At 47.2% G+C, this 18,261-nt stretch overlaps 1 protein-coding gene across 1 annotated transcript; it reads right to left on the minus strand.

The window, feature by feature from the left end:
- Window positions 1-450: 450 nt before the first annotated feature.
- Window positions 451-17,530, minus strand: LOC121444157 (electroneutral sodium bicarbonate exchanger 1-like). Its single transcript, XM_041645945.1, has 7 exons — window positions 17,414-17,530; window positions 12,318-12,467; window positions 11,530-11,665; window positions 10,541-10,701; window positions 3,859-4,047; window positions 2,924-3,015; window positions 451-1,980 (listed from the first exon to the last, which is right to left on the minus strand). Exons 2-7 carry the CDS (start codon window positions 12,436-12,438, stop codon window positions 1,777-1,779), a joined length of 903 nt encoding a protein of 300 aa, XP_041501879.1. The 5' UTR covers window positions 12,439-12,467; window positions 17,414-17,530; the 3' UTR covers window positions 451-1,776.
- Between the last annotated feature and the right edge of the window lie 731 nt (window positions 17,531-18,261).

Genomic DNA, 18,261 nt, shown 5'->3' on the forward strand with positions numbered 1-18,261 from the left:
AGGACTGAGGTGAAGAAAACACAAACCGAGGGAAGGCTGGATATGGAAATACTGGGTAAAGGAACAGGAACTACAGAGACACGTATTACCAACAGAATACAAGAGATAGAAGAAAGAATCTCGGACACTGAAGATACTATAGAGGAAATAAACTCACTGATTAAAGAACAAAACAAATCCAACAAATTCTTAACCCAAAACATCCAGGAAATTGGGACACCAAGAAAAGACCAAACCTAAGAATAATAGGAGTAGAAGAAGGAGAAGAATTACAGCTAAAAGGCCCAGAAAATATATTCAACAAAATTATACAAGAAAACTTTCTCAACCTAAAGAAGGATATTCCTATGAAGGTACAAGAAAACCAAATAGACTGGATAAAAAGAAAGCATCCCCACGCAATATAATAATCAAAACAAAAGAACACAGAATAGAGGACTGAGCCACACCCCAACTCTAAAGTCAGCTTTAATTGTTAATTGGACCGGGGCTACAAAAAGACCATTTCCCTTCAATGTCTGTAGGGAACAGCAGAAACAAAGATTTGGGAAAATTTATCTAATTTTTTCCTGCTGAAAATGTGCTATACCTTTAAGCCAATATACGCTTTTCCTCGGGACATTTTCTCTGCATGATTCATCCTTCTTAGTCAGATGTCTTCTTTGTCCAGTGATCTCTAGATTCTTTAGTTGGATGCTTTCATTCTCCTGAAAGATAAAAAACAAAACCCTCTCTAACTCTGGGGAGTTTCCCTCTCTGGCAGGTTAAGTCTGATGAAATGAAAGGCATTGGTTAGTCTTGTAAGTTAATTTAGATGATTGGCCATGCTGTTTCATGAACTATTGCCTCTCCTAAACAAGAGGGCCCTCCCATTTGAATCTAATCTTTATCAGTCGTGATGGTATCCATAGCTTTTCTTCTCCAGTGGAAACAAAAGAAAAACCTCTTCCCCAGTGTAACACACATTCTGGTTTCCATTCTGAAGTCAACACATCTTTAAAGTATAGAGGCTGATTTAATTCAGCAGATTTTTCTGTTATCCAACATTTCTCTACAGCTCTAGTTCCTTTCTCATTAGCATTAAAAATCTTTAAAGTTTACTAGAGCACTGTGCAATCTATCTCTGGGGGTTTTAATTACCCCTTTCTGTTTATTAAGCATCTCTATTAGAGTTGGATTAGAGCTTTCTATAACTGCCTGCCCTGTGGGATTGTGTGGTATACCTATAGCATGCTTTATAGTATAAGAAGCAAAAAAACTATTTCATTTGCCTAGGTATCCACATGATGGCCATAACTTCTAATAAATGTGTGATTATAGAATCAGCCTTTTCAAAACTCAAGCAGTTGCCCATTGAAATCCTGAATATATATCTATGGTATGGTACACATACTTTAATTTTTCAAACTCTGCAAAATGAAGTATATCCATTTGCCAAATTTCATTTCTTTGGATACCTTTAGTTTCACAGAGCAGCACAAGAAATGTTCAACTGACCCTCCTCTCCACCTTCCCAAATCTAAAAGGGCCACAGTTCTTTCCAAGCCCCTCCTTACTTCTCTCTGTGTCTTCTCTATTCTTCATCTGGGTCCATCAGGAAACTCTATGGTTTATTCCAGCCAGCTGAATGTGGCTCCTCTGAACCAAAGTTCAACCCCAATGATAGTTTTGGAGCAACAATACAAACAAATCTCCTGCAACAGATAAGGAGCTGAGCTAGATCCCCAGAGCCCATGAGGTAGGGGAGTGGGAGGAGCCGGAGTTGGCAGCACAGGTTCATAATCCAAGCACTGGCGAGGCAGAGACCAGCCAGACCAGCCTCTGCTTTGTTCCAGGTACTTCTCTCAAGCCGGAGAGGAGCACAGTTGGGGACAGCCTCTCAAAGGCGACGATGGGACGGTCCAGAGTGTCCACTTCTCCAACCAAGACATTGGAGTCCTCTGCCCCAGTGGGAATTTTTTTCATGAAATGAAGGTCCACCTGAAAGTACACAGGAGTCTTTGAGAATTTAGGAGCCATCGGCTTCGCTGGCAATCATTCTCTTCAAGTATCACTCAGGGCTACAGAAGAGTTCCTCACTGTTTTATTTGATCTTTATAAAAACCCTGGATGGAGCGATCATAGATCAGATCAGTCCACTACTTAAAAACAAAGGGGGGAAGTGATTAAGATTCAGGGAAAGAAAGCTGACTACAACTACGGAGTTTAGAATACATGCACGTGTGTGCACGCACACATACACACATTTATCATTTATAGCACATGTACACTATATATAATTTAGTGTGTGGGGTGTGGGTGTGGGTGTGAGTGTTGTATGTGTGTGTGTCTACACATGCTGCAGTCCATGTATGGAAGCCAGAGAACACCTTGTGAAAATCAGTTCCTCCACCACTGTGTGGGTTTCAGGGCAGAATTCAGGCAGCAACACCTTTAGCCACTGAGCCACCTCAAGAATCAAAGTTTAAGTCCGAGAACTTTCATCCCACCCCACCATGCTCCGCTGGGAGGAAGCGCCTCGGGAGTTCTGGGTCATGTTATGTCTCCTTGCAAATACTGACTGCTCCATCAGATGCAGCAGCCACAGCCCTCCATCACGAGCTTTAGGAGGCAGCGGCAAATACTGCAGTGACAACAGTGAGAGGGCCTGCACGGCATCAGGTGCCAGAGGGTCACTAATGCACCGGGAGCAGGGTCAGTGGGGCCTCAGCAGTAGTCTGCCTTCGCTGTGCTGAGTCGGCCAGCTGAGTGTGCAGAGGGAGACAACAAGGAAGATGGCGTCCCTTTCCACAGAAGCAGTGCTGCTCTTGGGGAAGGCTCATGAGCCGTCGGAGCTTACCAGACCCCAGAAAGATTCCAGAAGACCCTGGGCTCCACTACAGATAACCTTCGGTCTAGAAGTCAACCTGCCATGTCTCCTCACCTTGCTTAGATCCACAGGACTGTGCTCGCAATTCACTCCATTTTTCACCTCGAGACTTGTAGTTGGAGCAGACTGAGGAGAAACAGTCTGACCTATTTGGAGACAGTCAAACAGAATCTGCCAATGGCTTGCCCCTCCTTCCCCTCAGATCCAGCCATCCATCACAGCCAGCTGTGACCTCTACAGGCTGGGAGGACTATGAAGCAGGGTCCGTCACGTCTGTCCCAGCACTCAGTGCTAAGAAGGCAGAGGTCTAGTCCTCCATTACCTTCCTATCTTCCTTTCTCTCTGCAGAGAGCCATCCTGACCCTCAGTGCGCGAGCACCTCTGCAGAGAGCTTAGCAAACAGCTTGCCAGCAAAGGAGGAGAAGCTGCAGGTGAGGCCTTGTGCATCCATGGCAAGAGAAGGGGTTAACAGCTGGGCCCACCCACGCCTGTACACAGGCTCTGGACCTAAGCTAACACACAGAAATCCCACAACAAATGGAAGAAAGGTCCCGCCATTGTCTTTATTAAGTGCCATGTGAAGATTGTCCAGGGCCATACACTCTCCAGGGGGTGGAGCCAAAGCACAAGCCTGGAGGCCTGGCTAGACCACGGTAGTTTGTGTCTAAGCAGACTTTTGTTTAACTGGACAAGGCTGCAGCTCACCTTCTCTGGCCCAGCTCCTCATCGATGTGACCATTCTCCCCAGAGCTACACCTTCTCTGGGAGCACGCGGGGATACATCCCTCACCTCGCAGTCCCCCCTGGGATGCTATCCAAGGGCACAGGGAGAAGGGAGCATCCTAGTCACCCAGCTCACTACCCATCAAAGAGTCCAGGGGTCTAAGTGTCACAGCCTCTCCCTCCAGTAATTCTGCATCGCCAACTGGTCCCCAAATGTGTTTTCAACAGAGAGAAAAAAGAGAGACCCCCCCCCCCCAAGTCCTTACCATCTTTGTCCATGGAATGTGGGTCCGATTGCTTCTTGCCAACCTCAGCAAAGGAGCGGACAATGGGGATGAGGTTGTTCCTCCGCCTCTCATTCTGATGGTGGTGTTTCTTGAGAAGGGCTTCCCGCACTTTAACCCTCATACTGTCATTCAGGTCACTGAACAGTTCTTGCTGGTCCAGTATCAGGTCTAGGAAAGAGACATTCACAGCAACACTCAGACGGAGAGTTCAGGAACCCAAGGGGAAGGGTATGAGGTGGCAGGGGAAGGGGCAAAAGGCAGAGACGAGCTGCTCTCCTAGGGTCACCAAGGTGGTTTCAGCTTCCTGTCTGAAGGAGCATTTGGGTTTTGTAGCTATGGAACACCGTCCTTTGCTTATTTAACAACGAGACAACAATGTGAACACATGGTTTAGGGACAGAGTGTCACTATGCTACATAGGCTGCCATGAATTCCCGGGTTAATGTGACCTTTCTGCAAGAGTGGGGCTTACCGGAGCTGGAGAGATGGCCCCATGGATAAGAACACTGACTGCTCTTACAAAGAACCTGGGTTCTACTCCGAGTACCCCCATGGTGGTCATAACCATCTGTAATTCCAGTTCTAGGAGACCTAACACCCTCTTATAGCCCCCAAGGGCACCAGGCATGTGGTGTACATGCACACATGATATCAAATGACTAATCCATATAAAATAAATCTAATTAATTAAAAAAATTTTAAGGTAGGACTTAATCACGGTGACTATACCATTATACTTAGCTCCAACCATTGCTTAGGGAATGAAGTCTCTGAGTATTTAATGCATGCCCAGAACTGTACCATGGGGTTTTCATCTGTCCAGTCCTCACTGAAACTCAAAAAGTGGGCATTTTGATGAAAATTCTTTTTTAATTCTATTTTAAAATGGATTTTTTATCTTTATTTATGTGTGTGTATATGCCCCATATGTGTGCAGGTACCCAGGAAGACTGGAAGAGAATCATCAGCTCCCCTGTAGCTGGAGTTACAAGTGGCCATGAGCCACACAATGTGGTCCTGGGAACCAAACTTGAGTCCTCTGCAGGAGGAGCAAATGCTCTTAACTTCTCAGCCAGAGTTCTTCCAAACAAAGAAACCAAGGGACGGTTCTTACAAAAGTCCCCAAGCTCTTACATCTGCGAAGCCGAAGAGCCAGGGTTCGTGTCCAGCTCTGGCTGACTAAGAGCCCACGATTACTGTCTTAACTCTACTGTCCTTCCTCCATGAGCCCTGCATTGTTGTAACTGTCAGGGATGCTGCAACCTTGAACTCCAATGGATTCTTGAAAGTGCAGCCTATAATCAACCCAATTATAAAATGGGGCACTGAGCTGAACAGAGAATTCTCAACAGAAGAAGTTCAAATGGCCAAAAGACACTTAAGGTCATGCTCAACTTCCTTAGCGATCAGGGAAACGCAAATCAAGACAACTTTAAGATACCATCTTACACCTGTCAGAATGGCTAAAATCAAAACCATCAATGATAGCCTTTGCTGGAGAGGTTGTGGAGAAAGGGGTACACTCATCCATTGCTGGTGGGAATGCAAACTTGTGCAATCACTTTGGAAAGCAGTGTGGCGGTTTCTCAGGAAATTCGGGATCAACCTACCCCTGGACCCAGCAATACCACTCTTGGGAATATACCCAAGAGAGGCCCTATCATACAACAAAAGTATATGCTCAACTATGTTCATAGCAGCATTGTTTGTAATAGCCAGAACCTGGAAACAACCTAGATGCCCTTCAATGGAAGAATGGATGAAGAAAGTATGGAATATATACATATTAGAGTACTACTCAGCAGTAAAAAACAAGGACTTCTTGAATTTTGCATACAAATGGATGGAAATAGAAAACACTATCCTGAGTGAGGTAAGCCGGACCCAAAAAGAGGAACATGGGATGTACTCACTCATAATGGTTTCTAGCCATAAATAAAGGACATTGAGCCTATAATTCGCAATCCTAGAGAAGCTAAATAAGAAGGTGAATCCAAAGACAAACATATAGGCATCCTCCTGAATATTAACCTTCATCAGGCAATGAAAGGAGACAGAGACAGAGACCCACATTGGAGTACCGGACTGAAATCTCAAGGTCCAAATAAGGAGCAGAAGGAGAGAGAGCACGAGCAAGGAACTCTGGACCACAAGGGGTGCACCCACACTGAGACAATGGGGATTTTCTATCGGGAACCCACTAAGGCCAGCTGGCCTGGGTCTGAAAAAGCATGGGATAAAACCGGACTTGCTGAACATAGCGGACAATGAGGACTACTGAGAACTCAAGAACAATGGCAATGGGTTTTTGATCCTACTGCACGTACTGGCTTTGGGGGAGCCTAGGCAGTTTGGATGCTCACCTTACTAGACCTGGATTGAGGTGGGTGGTCCTTGGACTTCCCACAGGTCAGGGAACCCTGATTGTTCTTTGAGTTGATGAGGGAGGGGGACTTGATCGGGGGAGGGGGAGGGAAATGGGAGGCGGTGGCGGGGAGGAGGCAGAAATCTTTAATAAATAAATAAATTTAAAAAAAGTATACATAAAAAAAAGAAAGCGCAGCCTAAAGAAAGGTTAAATTGGGGATGGAGAGATGGTTCCGTGGTTTAGAGCATGGGCGGCTCTTCCAGAAGACATACATGCAGACAAAATACGAATATAAAATGAAATAATAAAGTTTAAAAATGTATTATTTAAATTAGTTAACTGCTCACTGAAGCCAATCACCAGCATTCAAACTATCAAGGTTTGCGGAAGGTCTTACTTGGTTCTGTCATCAGGGCTCTAGATAAATGTCCAGAGCTTCAGGCCCTACACTCTATCCCTAGTTCCATTATTCCTGACCGATCTGACCTTGGAATTACATGACCACTCTCTTCTCAGTCTCCCCTATACAGAGAGGACAGCGCCGATGTCTCCCCATGCTGATGGCCGCCACATTGAGCTGTGAGCAGCTGGTCCTCCTGGCTGTTCTATGTGCCAGGACCAGAGGGGTGAGCAATCAAGGCGGGAGTCCTGCATATTTAGCCTTCATAATGATTATTTCTTCTCTCATATACACTCATGCTTCAAAATCCTCCACTTTGAAAGAAGAAAATTCCACGAGGGCCCTTTTCTAGCTATTGTTTTTAGCTTTTCTCTTCCCACTTAAAATTCTCAAAAGCAAACAATCCTACTTTAACAATCACCTGCCGCTCCCTGCCAAGCGCCAAAGTGTCCCGAAAATCCGTGTCTGCTCTGGGCCTTTAAGAACACAGCTCTGCCAAGAACTCATTTCAGATTTCCGGCTTCCGAACTGATTGTTTGATTGGTTTTGAGACGAGATCTTGCCACAAGCCCAGAGTGGTCTTGAACTTGATCTACCTGCCTTACCCTCTGAGTGCTGGCATTCCAGGAGTTACCACCACACATGTGGACTTGGGTTGCAGCAGTCCTGGTGGCTAACACAGGCTTGGCAGCTGGCACTGGCTGTCCCCTCACCATCTGCACTCCTGAGCTCAGTCTCCACGGGAGACTCGCTTCTATCAGCCTGCTTATGTCCCCACAGTCATCCTCAGACAGGTGGTGTCCTCACCCCCATTTTTATCCTCAATGATCTCAACTGCAGGAGACTGTAAGCACCAAATGCCATGGACCGGTGTGACCTATCTCAAGTCACATCAAAGATCCGATCATGAGCAGACATCATCTGGATGTACCCACACCCTAAAACTTAGCAAGTACAAAATAAAACTCATCCTCTTTCCAGCCACCAGATCTGCGGATTTTCTAGTCATCCAGCCACAAACTAGAATCCTGAACATTCTTCCCTTCCTGCCCCAAACCAGTCCATCAAGTGATTCCCACCACTCTACCTCCTGAGCTGCTCTAGCAATCAGCCCTTGCTGTAGGGTCCACTGAGGGGACACTGGCCCACTGAGGGGACACTGGCCCACTGGAGCAGGTGGCTCTGCCAGGTCTTACCCTTCTCCCCCAGCCCCTCTGCCTTGCTTAAAAACCTTTGGGTTGCATTCCTAAAGCTGCCACCAAGGTTTCTTCCCTTGTTTTCCACCTCCTCCTCCTGAGGCTGACTCGAGTCCAGCTATCAGAAGCCCCCTTTGACTCACCTAATTAACATGCCCAATTAAAATTAAACACCTCACCCTAATACAGATTTCTCCTACTTTACCGTTATGTGCCTATGTGCCACATCTGTCTCCTCCTATCTGGAGGCGGTCCTTTGTCCCTCTGGGACAAATATTCCTGCCCCCCTTCCCTCATCAGCTTCCCCATCCTCCCTCAGCCCTACCTCTGTCATCACCGCATCCTAGCCCACTTAAGAGGACCCCCTTCCCTCATCTGCTTCCCCTTCCCCACTCAGCCCTACCTCTGTCACCACTGCATCCTAGCCCACTGTAACATGGACCCCCTTCCCTTCTCCTAAAATTCCACCTGCAAGGTCATCTGCTGCTTCTTTTTCTGCCTGAGTCAGACAGCAGCCACTTAAACTTTTCTTCCCCACTTATAAAAGATCGCCTTAGAAACAGGTGCTTGGATGCGGTTTGTACCAAATCTGGGGTCCAGGAAGGAGCAGCCCTGAGCAGGGGGTGGCGGAGGGAAGGTCTCCTTCCTCTGCAGTGGAGCACCATCTCATCTGGTCAGATCCAACAACCTGGTTCACGCTCCCTTTAGCTCACCCTCCGTCTTTCTTACAGCTAATTTGATCAAGTACTACCCCCAAGACTTCAGCAGGGTCTCCTCATTCTTGATGATTATAATATCACTAACTCTCCGGGGCTCCTCCACTGAAAAACAGGGCACAAACTTTCTGGGGTACTTCACAGGCATTTAGACACATAGTCAGAAGTTGATGAAATACAGATGCGACCCACTTGGACTACAGTCTATGAGTTGAGTCGTGTGAGGGAAGATAAAAGTGCTCTGGGAAAACTCCCAGAAACCATGAGTGTTGGGACCTCAGTTTCTTAAAAAACACCTAACTGTTCTGGGATGTGCTTTTGTGCCCCTTCCAGGTGTATTGATTGGACAGGAGTAAGTTTATTCTTTACGACTGGCTACTGTTTGTATGAGGTGTATTGATTGGACAGGAGTAAGTTTATTCTTTATGACTGGCTACTGTTTGTATGAGGTGTATTGATTGGACAGGAGTAAGTTTATTCTTTATGACTGGCTACTGTTTGTATGAGGTGTATTGATTGGACAGGAGTAAGTTTATTCTTTATGACTGGCTACTGTTTGTATGAGGTGTATTGATTGGACAGGAGTAAGTTTATTCTTTATGACTGGCTACTGTTTGTATGAGGTGTATTGATTGGACAGGAGTAAGTTTATTCTTTACGACTGGCTACTGTTTGTATGAGGTGTATTGATTGGACAGGAGTAAGTTTATTCTTTACGACTGGCTACTGTTTGTATGAGGTGTATTGATTGGACAGGAGTAAGTTTATTCTTTATGACTGGCTACTGTTTGTATGAGGTGTATTGATTGGACAGGGTGAGTCCACTCTTTCTGACTGGCTACTGTTTTTATAAGCCTCCACAGAGAACATGTTTTTGTCAATTGCTAAGGGCAGCTTGCCCACTACCTGAGACTTGCCTGTGGTGCTGTCTTCAGGGTATAAACTGTACTTTGGGGCTCCATTCTCGCAGGTTCCACTATCTCTAGAGCAGTGAACGTGACTCTAATGCTGAACTCACTTTTTTTTTTAAATTCTGCTTCCCCCACAGTTGGGAGTACAACTGGGGCACCGCCTTCGGAAAGAGTTCGCACAGGAGTCCATCAGTACTGACCTCCATCCCCCGGGGTCCCAAAAGTCCTTAAAGAGGCATGATTATTTAGACACTTGGAATGGAGAAATCTTTAACCTGTCTAGTAGAATGGAGTCAATCTGAGGGGAAGTGTTCCATATGCCATCTGGTAGTCTCCAAAGCTGCGCCCCAAACACAGTATCTTAAAGTCTGTTCACATCAGAAAACCCCACCAGACGGGTCTATCCTGCATGCCACGCTGAAACATGGGAATGCTACGGCTCACGTTCCTGCATATCTGTTCTAGATGACATATTTTATACTGCTAAATCTTTTTTTTTTTTTCTTTTTTTGGTTTTTCGAGACAGGATTTCTCTGTGGTTTTGGAGCCTGTCCTGGAACTAGCTCTTGTAGACCAGGCTGGTCTCGAACTCACAGAGATCCACCTGCCTCTGCCTCCCAAGTGCTGGGATTAAAGGCATGCGCCACCACCGCCCGGCTATACTGCTAAATCTTTAATTTAATTTTCTTCTTGGAGTTTTTATGACTGTCACAATTATTAGTGTGCACGTGTGTGTGATGAAGGCGTGCGCCATCGGGTCTTCGTGGAGGACAGAGGACAACTTTCGTAAGTCACTTCTTCCGTTATGAGTTTCTGGGTGGGACTCAAGTTGCCCAGCAAATATGTTTACTAACTGAGCCATCTGAGCAGCCCTTTCATTTTCTTTCTTTCTGACTTCCTTGTTCTGTCTGTTTTGCTTAAGATAAAGTACCACTGTATAGTGCAGGCCTTGAACCCGTCTTTCCCCTGCTTCAGCCCTGACAACTTCCAGAATTACCGGTGTGCACCAGAACACCTGCCTCTTATACTTTCTACTTATACAAAATGTCTCGGCCCTTTGTTAGCCTTACCAGAAATTTCTTCTATGCTGCTTGCACGCATGTCCAGGAGGACAGAGCCATTGATGAGGCAGCTCCTCAGCTCAAACAGACTGTGCAGAGAGAGGGTAGCCACATAAGGCTTGCTCCAGCGCTCTCCCCCATCTTCAACATCCTCTTCAAACTTCAGCCACCTGCAAACACGGCCAATAATGAGATGCCACAGACAGAAGATGTTTTTTTTTTTTTTCAAGAGAACAAAATATCTAAAAGGTCATAGAGAACACTGGAACAGCTGACCCAGACACACACACACAAAAAAAAAAAAAAACTGGAAAAGCAAATTGTGGCACAGTGCAAATCTTTTTTGTTTTATATTTTGAGACCGGGTTTCTCTGTGTAACAGCCCTTGCTGTCCTGGAACTCACGTTGTAGACCAGGCTGGCCTTGAACTCCTTTGCCTCTGTCTCCTGAGTGCTGGGACTAAAGGTGAGGATCACCAATGCTCAACCTTAATCCCACTTTTATTTAAAGACAAATCTAAAATTATAAACACATATATGTATAAGACCCTAAATATATGCTTTGTTTTCTCCTTGGGACAGTAGGATTGAAGGTAACTGTCATTTTCTTCCTTTTGCTTACCTTCACTTATTTTATTGTCTATAGGAATTTAAAAATTTAATCTTTATCATTTGGACATATTGACAAACCATATTAATAAAAAATGACATTTTTATCTGTGCTCTGTATGACTTCAGAAATCCACAAAGACAGAAACACGGAAGACTAACAGCCTTGTCACATGGCATCAGGCCAGCTGGCCTGTTTAGCTCTCTCGGACCCTGGGAAACAGCCACAGTAGGGCATGCATCAACGCTAGCTACATCAGTGTGAGCAGGAGCCAGGCCTCCTAGCTACCACTTCAGCCATGAAGAGTCAGGGCAAGCAGGCCTGCCACCTGCTGAGAGGTGTGCACCTGCCTGTCCTGAGCTCCTGACCCGGCTCCTTCAGGGCCTCACCTGGCCGTCTCCTTCCACTCGGCATCCTCTCCCTCTCTCAGACAGATCTCATCCAGCTCTGTGAACAGCTCATGAGGCACATGCTCCTCGTCGTCCTCAGTGCCCAGAATGAACTGAACACGCTGAGAAGGGGTGTCTAGAAAACCAACAGAGAAAGGTCTGGATGTGTATCTAGCTCCAAGTCAGAATGAAAATAGCATTCTGCCTTACAGCTAAGGGAATATATAGATGTCCTGAATACAGATTTAAAAGTTCTTTTGTTCTTTGGGAAAAGGCTAAGGGTAAACATTTAAACCAGAGAGCAGAACTATAAACTAAGACCACTTGCAGAAGTCCCATGAGAACCTAGAAATCAGTTCAGTTCCCAGCACCCACACGTAGTTCACAACTGTCTAACTCCAGTCCCAGGGATATATCCCCTCTTCTAGCCACCAAAGGCACCGGGCAAGCATGTGGCGCATAAACATACATGCAGGCAAAACACCCAAACACATAAAAATAGATTTTTTTAGTTTTCTAGAGAGCTGACGAATTTTAAATAGCAAAGGATTACTTATAGTGTTGACTGAGGTGTTGAAATGTCAATTTCAGGAAGACATTTTTAGTTCTTAGAAACATTCCTTCTTCCTGGGAACCCTAGCCAAGGGCTAGAAAATCAAGACCACCTGCCTATGCCTCCTGCATTCCCATGAATCACCATACCACCCAATCATAGACACTGGTCCTCTCTCCCAGGGTGTTACCTCCCCTCTCCCCAGAGCGCTACCCCTCTATCCCCAAGGTATTACCATGGGCCAAAGCTTCCAGGACCTCTTCACCCTGGCTGGTTCCTTTGCCCCGCGCTCCTCGTCTCCGGTGCTTCTGGCCATGAGTGCGGTGGTGCCGATGGCCCTGCCTGCCCAGTGGCATCCGAACCCCCACATACAGAGTTCTATGACCTGGATGAAAGCAGAAGACCTATGGTGAGAATGCCGTTCCCAAAAGGAGTCTAGCGTAATCGAGAGCTAAGAACCACAGGGTTTTTGTGCCAGGCCCTTCTGGAATGATTAAACATCGCAGACTCCACTAATAAAGACAGCAATCACAGAGTTGGCAGTGTCTTTCTCTGTCTTGCATGTGGCTATAAACCTCACGAGGATGTGTGGCAATCTAATGAAGAACACGTGAGACTGAAGGACATGTGAAGGGCACAGCAGGTCACATATTAGAGCACGGGAATGCAGCTGGACGCCTTGGTGTGTGCAAGGCTCTGAGAGGGAGTGGGGAGGAGGGAGGATTGGAAGAGGGAGGGAGAATAGGAAGGGAAGGAGGGGATATGACTTACAAACTATGGATATATGTTACTTGTTGCTGTTACAAGAACAATGGGGTGATTTTAAGAGACAATTCCTGTATGGGGACTTTGGCCGGTTTTGGCAGGAAGTGGTTAAGCATGGTCAAGGCCCCAGTCAGCCCAGCTGGGCTTAAAGCTCCCTTTCAGCACTGGATGTCTGAGGATGAACAAGCCTCTCTTGACTCAGCTACTAAAAGAACGCTGGCACTCTTTCTTTTTAACTCACGGGGTTATCAAGAGCAGCAAAGATTAGGACAGAAACTGCTCAAGGACATGCCCAGCACCGCAGGCCATACCACCTAGACTGCTGCAGACGGACCTTCTACCTCAGAGGGGGCGTGGTTGGGTTTAGAGACACTAAAGACGGGCACAGAGTGGAGGACACGGAAGTAAGTGACCCGACAGCCGTCCTTTCTCGCCCCTCCTCCTGCTCCCACTCCTCCCTTTGGTTTCCATCCTCCACCTGACTTCCTGCCAAGCCTGGAGCCCAGAATCAGAAGCTTCAGGGCTGTTCCAAAGCCTTATACTCGCAACACTGCTGTGCCCACACTGTTCCCATGGCTCCTGGCATCTTTAGCTGGTGTCTTTGAATCCTACCTACACCCATTCCTTCCCTTTGACTCCTTGTTTCTTGCTTTACTGAGAAGACGCGGGGCATCTCATGGAAACGCTGTCCATCACCGTCTGGCTCCTCTGCCCGGCTCGGGAGTTCTCCATCCCATGCCTCCCACTCCCCTGTCCCTCTGCTGGGATGGCTACCCTCACTCTCTCCTCAATCCAGTCCTTCCATGGCTGACCTTTGAAGACTCCCACTGGCTGTTCCCCGTGTTTCCCCCTCTCCTTCCTTTCCCACCAAGAATCATGACTGGCCTCACTCCCCCCGCCAAGTTCCTGCTCCATGGCCTCTGACTGTGGCTTCTGTCCCTGCCCTCTACTAAAGCTGTATGCAGTAAGGACATCAGATGGCACTTAGTCACCAAAGCTCTGTCTAGCACATCTCCCAGTTCCACAGACTCCACGGCGAGCCCGGCATGTATCCGGGAACTCCAGATGCCCGTCTTCTTTGGTGTTCTGGGTTCCTTGCACTCTGGTGCCGCTACCGCCGGACACATCCAGATGTCTCATAACCCAAAACAAGGGTGACTCTTGACCCTTGCTCTCTCCTCTTTTTCAGTGGGACCCAGTCTTTGAATTTTAAGTTCACTTCTACACGCGACTCTCCTAGCCCCTGGTTTTAAGTCATGATAAGGGTGGAGAGCCACGGTCCTCTATGGGTGCTGGAAGCTGTGACCCAAACTCTGACCACCAACCAACAGAGAGCAAGCACAGTTTTCATCTGCTTAGACCTCAGACCATGCCCTCATTGGTTGATACCCAAAAGGCTATTGGCTGAATGAATTCCCACAACAGGTCCCATAGATCAGGAACATCAAGCCATTCACGTCTCCTGCTCTGACGAAGCAGGGTCTCTTCCCTGCCCTCCATACTAACTGAACGTTACAGAGTTGTTCTCCTGGTTACAGTCATATGGTCCATCTTGTGTGTGCAGGACCCCTGTTCTCAGTTCTCAGTGACCATCCTGTGTGTCCAGTGTCCCTGTGCTCGATCTCAGTGTCCATCCTGTGTGTCCAGTGTCCCTGTGCTCGATCTCAGTGTCCATCCTGTGTGTCCAGTGTCCCTGTGGTCAGTTCTCAGTGGCCATATTGTGTGTCCAGTATCCCTGTGCTCAGTTCTCAGTATCCATCCTGTGTGTCCAGGACAACTGTGCTCGGTTCTCCTCACTTCTTTGGATTTTCTTTCCTTTAGGTCAAGTTTACATATTTAACATGGAAATAAACGACCCTAAAAAACCAGGTTATCAGCTCAAGAGAGCAAAACGGGTAGCCCTACCTCTGGCACAGAACGAACATTCTGGAGAAGAATACACGTGCACACCTTTGTAGCTTCGCCAGCACCCAGTGGTTGGTCTCAGCGCCCTTCGCCTTCCATAACTGCTGTATCCACAGTGGTTCACACTCTCTACCTGAGCCAGGCTGCTCTTCCTCAAGTGTGCTGGCACTGTCTGCACATGCACTCACCAAATTCTCGGCAAACTCTGCCTCCTTGGCATTGTTTCTAATCTCCCCGGTGAGATGTGTGGTCTCCTTCCTCCAAGCCACCCAGAGCCCCAGCTGAAGCTTTTCTCGCGCCTTTTTTTCTGTCTTGCATTACAGATGAGCAGCTGCTTACTCCCAACTGTGATATGTGAACTCCAAGTCCCTGCTGAGATCTACTCCAGCACTGGTGTGGAACCATGCTCATTCGATAGTGAGTGTCACAGTGAGTCTACTGGGGCCATGCGGGTGCAAATAATTTAGTAAAACTTGTAAGAAAGATGTTACTGTTTTTAAAAATAAGAATGCACACACACAGACACAAACACACACAGACACAAACACACAGACACACACAGACACAAACACACACAGAAACAGACACACACATGCACACACACACACAAACACACACACGCGCGCGCGCACACACACACACAAACACACACAGGCACACACACACAAACACACACATAAACACACAAACACACACACACACACACACACACACACACACGTGCACTGAGAACAGCCATAAATGAGAGACACGGGGTCTTTGGGACAGAAGAGAAAGCATGGGTTGGAGCCACCACAGAGATGGGGCTGCAGACCACACTGCAGCTGGTGCTGTTGGCCGAGCACCCACCAGGGAGCCCTAAGGGAGACTCTGCTCCTTTGGGCTCCCAAGATGACTCTAAGTGGATAACCACAGGAAGTCCTACATGTGGAACACAGGCAAGCCTCCTTAAAACTACAAATACAACCAAGTGGGACTAGCTTTTGTTAAAGTGCATTAAGCTGACATCAGGAGTCATAAATCTAGCACTTAATCAGGAGCAATGTCATTTTCCAGCACGGCGTCCCCCAGCAATGTAACATCCTGCAGTTTTCTTTCCCAGCAGAGGGGAGCATGACATCATCTGGAGATGTTGCTCAGCTGACCTCGATGGATGAGACCTGGCCCTCAAGATCCAAGAGAACTTGTCTGGGTTTACTATTCTATTCCCTCACAAAAACATTCAAACATGTCCACTTCCCAGTGGAGGATTAAAGTGCACAGGTAATTGCTAGAGGACAATGGAGCTGCTCACAATACCCTGCGAGGCGTTGGGACAGCACGAGGAAGCAAGGTGCCAAGGCCTGGAGGGTGAGGTGATACCTGTGTGTCTGCCTTGCAGTAGAGAGGGAGAAAAGATGGATTCCACCCAGTCTTCCCCCACCATCAGGTCGGTTCTCAAAACTAAAGTGGGTGTGGCACCAACATGTGTCTCGGGTACTGTGAGGGCTGAAGTTATGTTTAAGTTTAAATTACTGAGTCTAAGAGATTTATATTTTAAAAAGTGCTTCTAACCTGTAAGCCCCGCTTACAGGTATAACTTCCTGGAATGTGGGGGCTCTTGTTCATGTAGGACAACAAGTCACGTGTTCTCACTTCTGTAAACAAGGTTGGCGGCCCCAACTGCACAGGATGTGCTCCATCACAGGTAAGTGGGAGGCACAGAGGCAGGAAGTACAGCTGGATATATGCTTGCCTCTGATTGGACGAAGGCCAGAAGTGCAGAGTCTTGCAGGGTTTGCCTTTATAAAGCCCCTGGCTAAGGTAATTTGGCCCAACACTCTGGAAATCCTGGGTAGGGACCTGGCCAGAGTCCAGAATCCCAGCCAGTATTTAATAAAGCTTGCTTCAAATATCTCAGAAATTGTGGTCATAGTCCTATTTTTGCCTGTGTGATTAACAGTACTACAGATGCAGTGGGAGTCAAGATCATGGTTGGGAAACCCACAGAGACAGCTGACCCCCGCTCGCGGGAGCTCACAGACTCTAGACCAAACAGCTAGGGAGCCTGCATGGGACCAACCTAGCAGTGGGGTCAGAATCAGTCCCTCGTGCACGAGCTGGCTTTTTGGAACCCACTCCCTATGGTGGGATGCCTGGCTCAGCCTTGATGCAGGGGCAAGGAGCTCGCTCCTGCCTGAAATTGATATGCCAGGCTCTATTGACTCCCTAAGGGAGGCCTTACCCTATTTGGGGCAGGGGGTAAAAAAGAGGTGTGGTGGAGAGAAAGGGAGGAGAAGAGAAAGGGGAAACTGGTTGGTATGTAAAATAAGTTTTAAAAAAAAATCCAGTGCTACAAACAAAAGGGTAGCAGTTACGAAGAGTCAGTGAACTAAGTGATCACTTCACAGTTTCAAAGAAAGGGTTTTTGCTATTGTTGATATCTGTGCTGAGTGGCCCAGTACTCCATGCCTGTGTCTCACGCTGCCTACTGGGTCCTGCACCAAGCCTATCAGACAGAGGCACTCTTATCTCTGCTCTTGTTTAAGACAAGGACCAAGAGGCAAAGGAAGGTAGCTGTTTTCCCCACAGGGTCCCTCAGGCAGGAAAAAAAGAGTCAGATGTGAACCCAGGTCTCCAGAGGGCTTTTGTTTTCCCTGGCCATGGGAGGCAGCCTCTCACCTTCCAACTCTTCCTTCTCATAGTGAATGTTGAGGGTTGTGCTGGTCCCGCCCTGATCCACCACAGCTTCCTCATCTGGTCTCTGTTTAAAAACAGATATGCAAATGGTCACAGGAATACATGCATATTCATTCTCCAATGCAAACGACCATGGAAATACACGCATATTCATCATTCAAATACTCCAAACCACAGTACATACCAAGGCTCCTCTGAGATACCTGGAGGGGAAAACAGTGGTTTATATATATTTTTAAGTTGGAACTTCACATCCCCTTGAGATGCAAATATGGCAGTCATTCTCTTTCCCAGGCTGTAACATTAAATAACCATACCCCGAGATCACAGATGTGGTAGAAGGAGTTAAGACTGAGCAGCTCCATCCTCTCCAATGGCCCAGTTACACATCTGCAAAGGCAACTCCAGCAGGCACTTGCCTTGAATGGTGACTGCCCCTCACTTCCAAACTAACCTAACAGCCCCCAGTTTTTATGTCCTAAAGGCATACTGCAATTCTGCTTAGCAAGGAAACAGAGATGTGGGGGCTAGAGAGATGGACCAGTGGTTAAGAGTGTGTATACTCTTGCCGTTTCCAGCCTCTAACTCCAGCTCCAGGAGATCCGATGCCCTCTTCTGGGCTCCGTGGGGCAACTGCACTCGTGCACACACACTCACACACGTGTACATAATTCAAAACAAAACAAGCCAGGCATGATGCACTCGGGAGGCAGAGGCCAACCTTGTCTATAGAGCAAGTTCCAGGCCAGCCAGTGTTGCATAGCGAAACTGTCTCAGAGAAGAAAGGAAAGGAAAAGAGGGATATTTTTAAAAGACTCTAGCCCCATACA

The sequence above is a fragment of the Microtus oregoni genome, unplaced genomic scaffold (assembly GCF_018167655.1).
Source record: "Microtus oregoni isolate MIOR12 unplaced genomic scaffold, Mior012 000118F_ref0000498, whole genome shotgun sequence".
Classification (NCBI taxonomy): domain Eukaryota; kingdom Metazoa; phylum Chordata; class Mammalia; order Rodentia; family Cricetidae; genus Microtus; species Microtus oregoni.

Excerpts from the sequence above, each read along its gene's own strand:
- LOC121444157 (XM_041645945.1), bottom strand. The coding sequence starts at position 12,438 with ATGCCACTGGGCAGGCAGGGCCATCGGCACCACCGCACTCATGGCCAG. Across the intron at positions 10,702-11,529 it reads GAGTGGAAGGAGACGGCCAG|GTGGCTGAAGTTTGAAGAGG; the intron begins GTGAGGCCCTGA and ends CCGTGTTTGCAG. Across the intron at positions 1,981-2,923 it reads GTCCTGTGGATCTAAGCAAG|GTGGACCTTCATTTCATGAA; the intron begins GTGAGGAGACAT and ends GTGTACTTTCAG.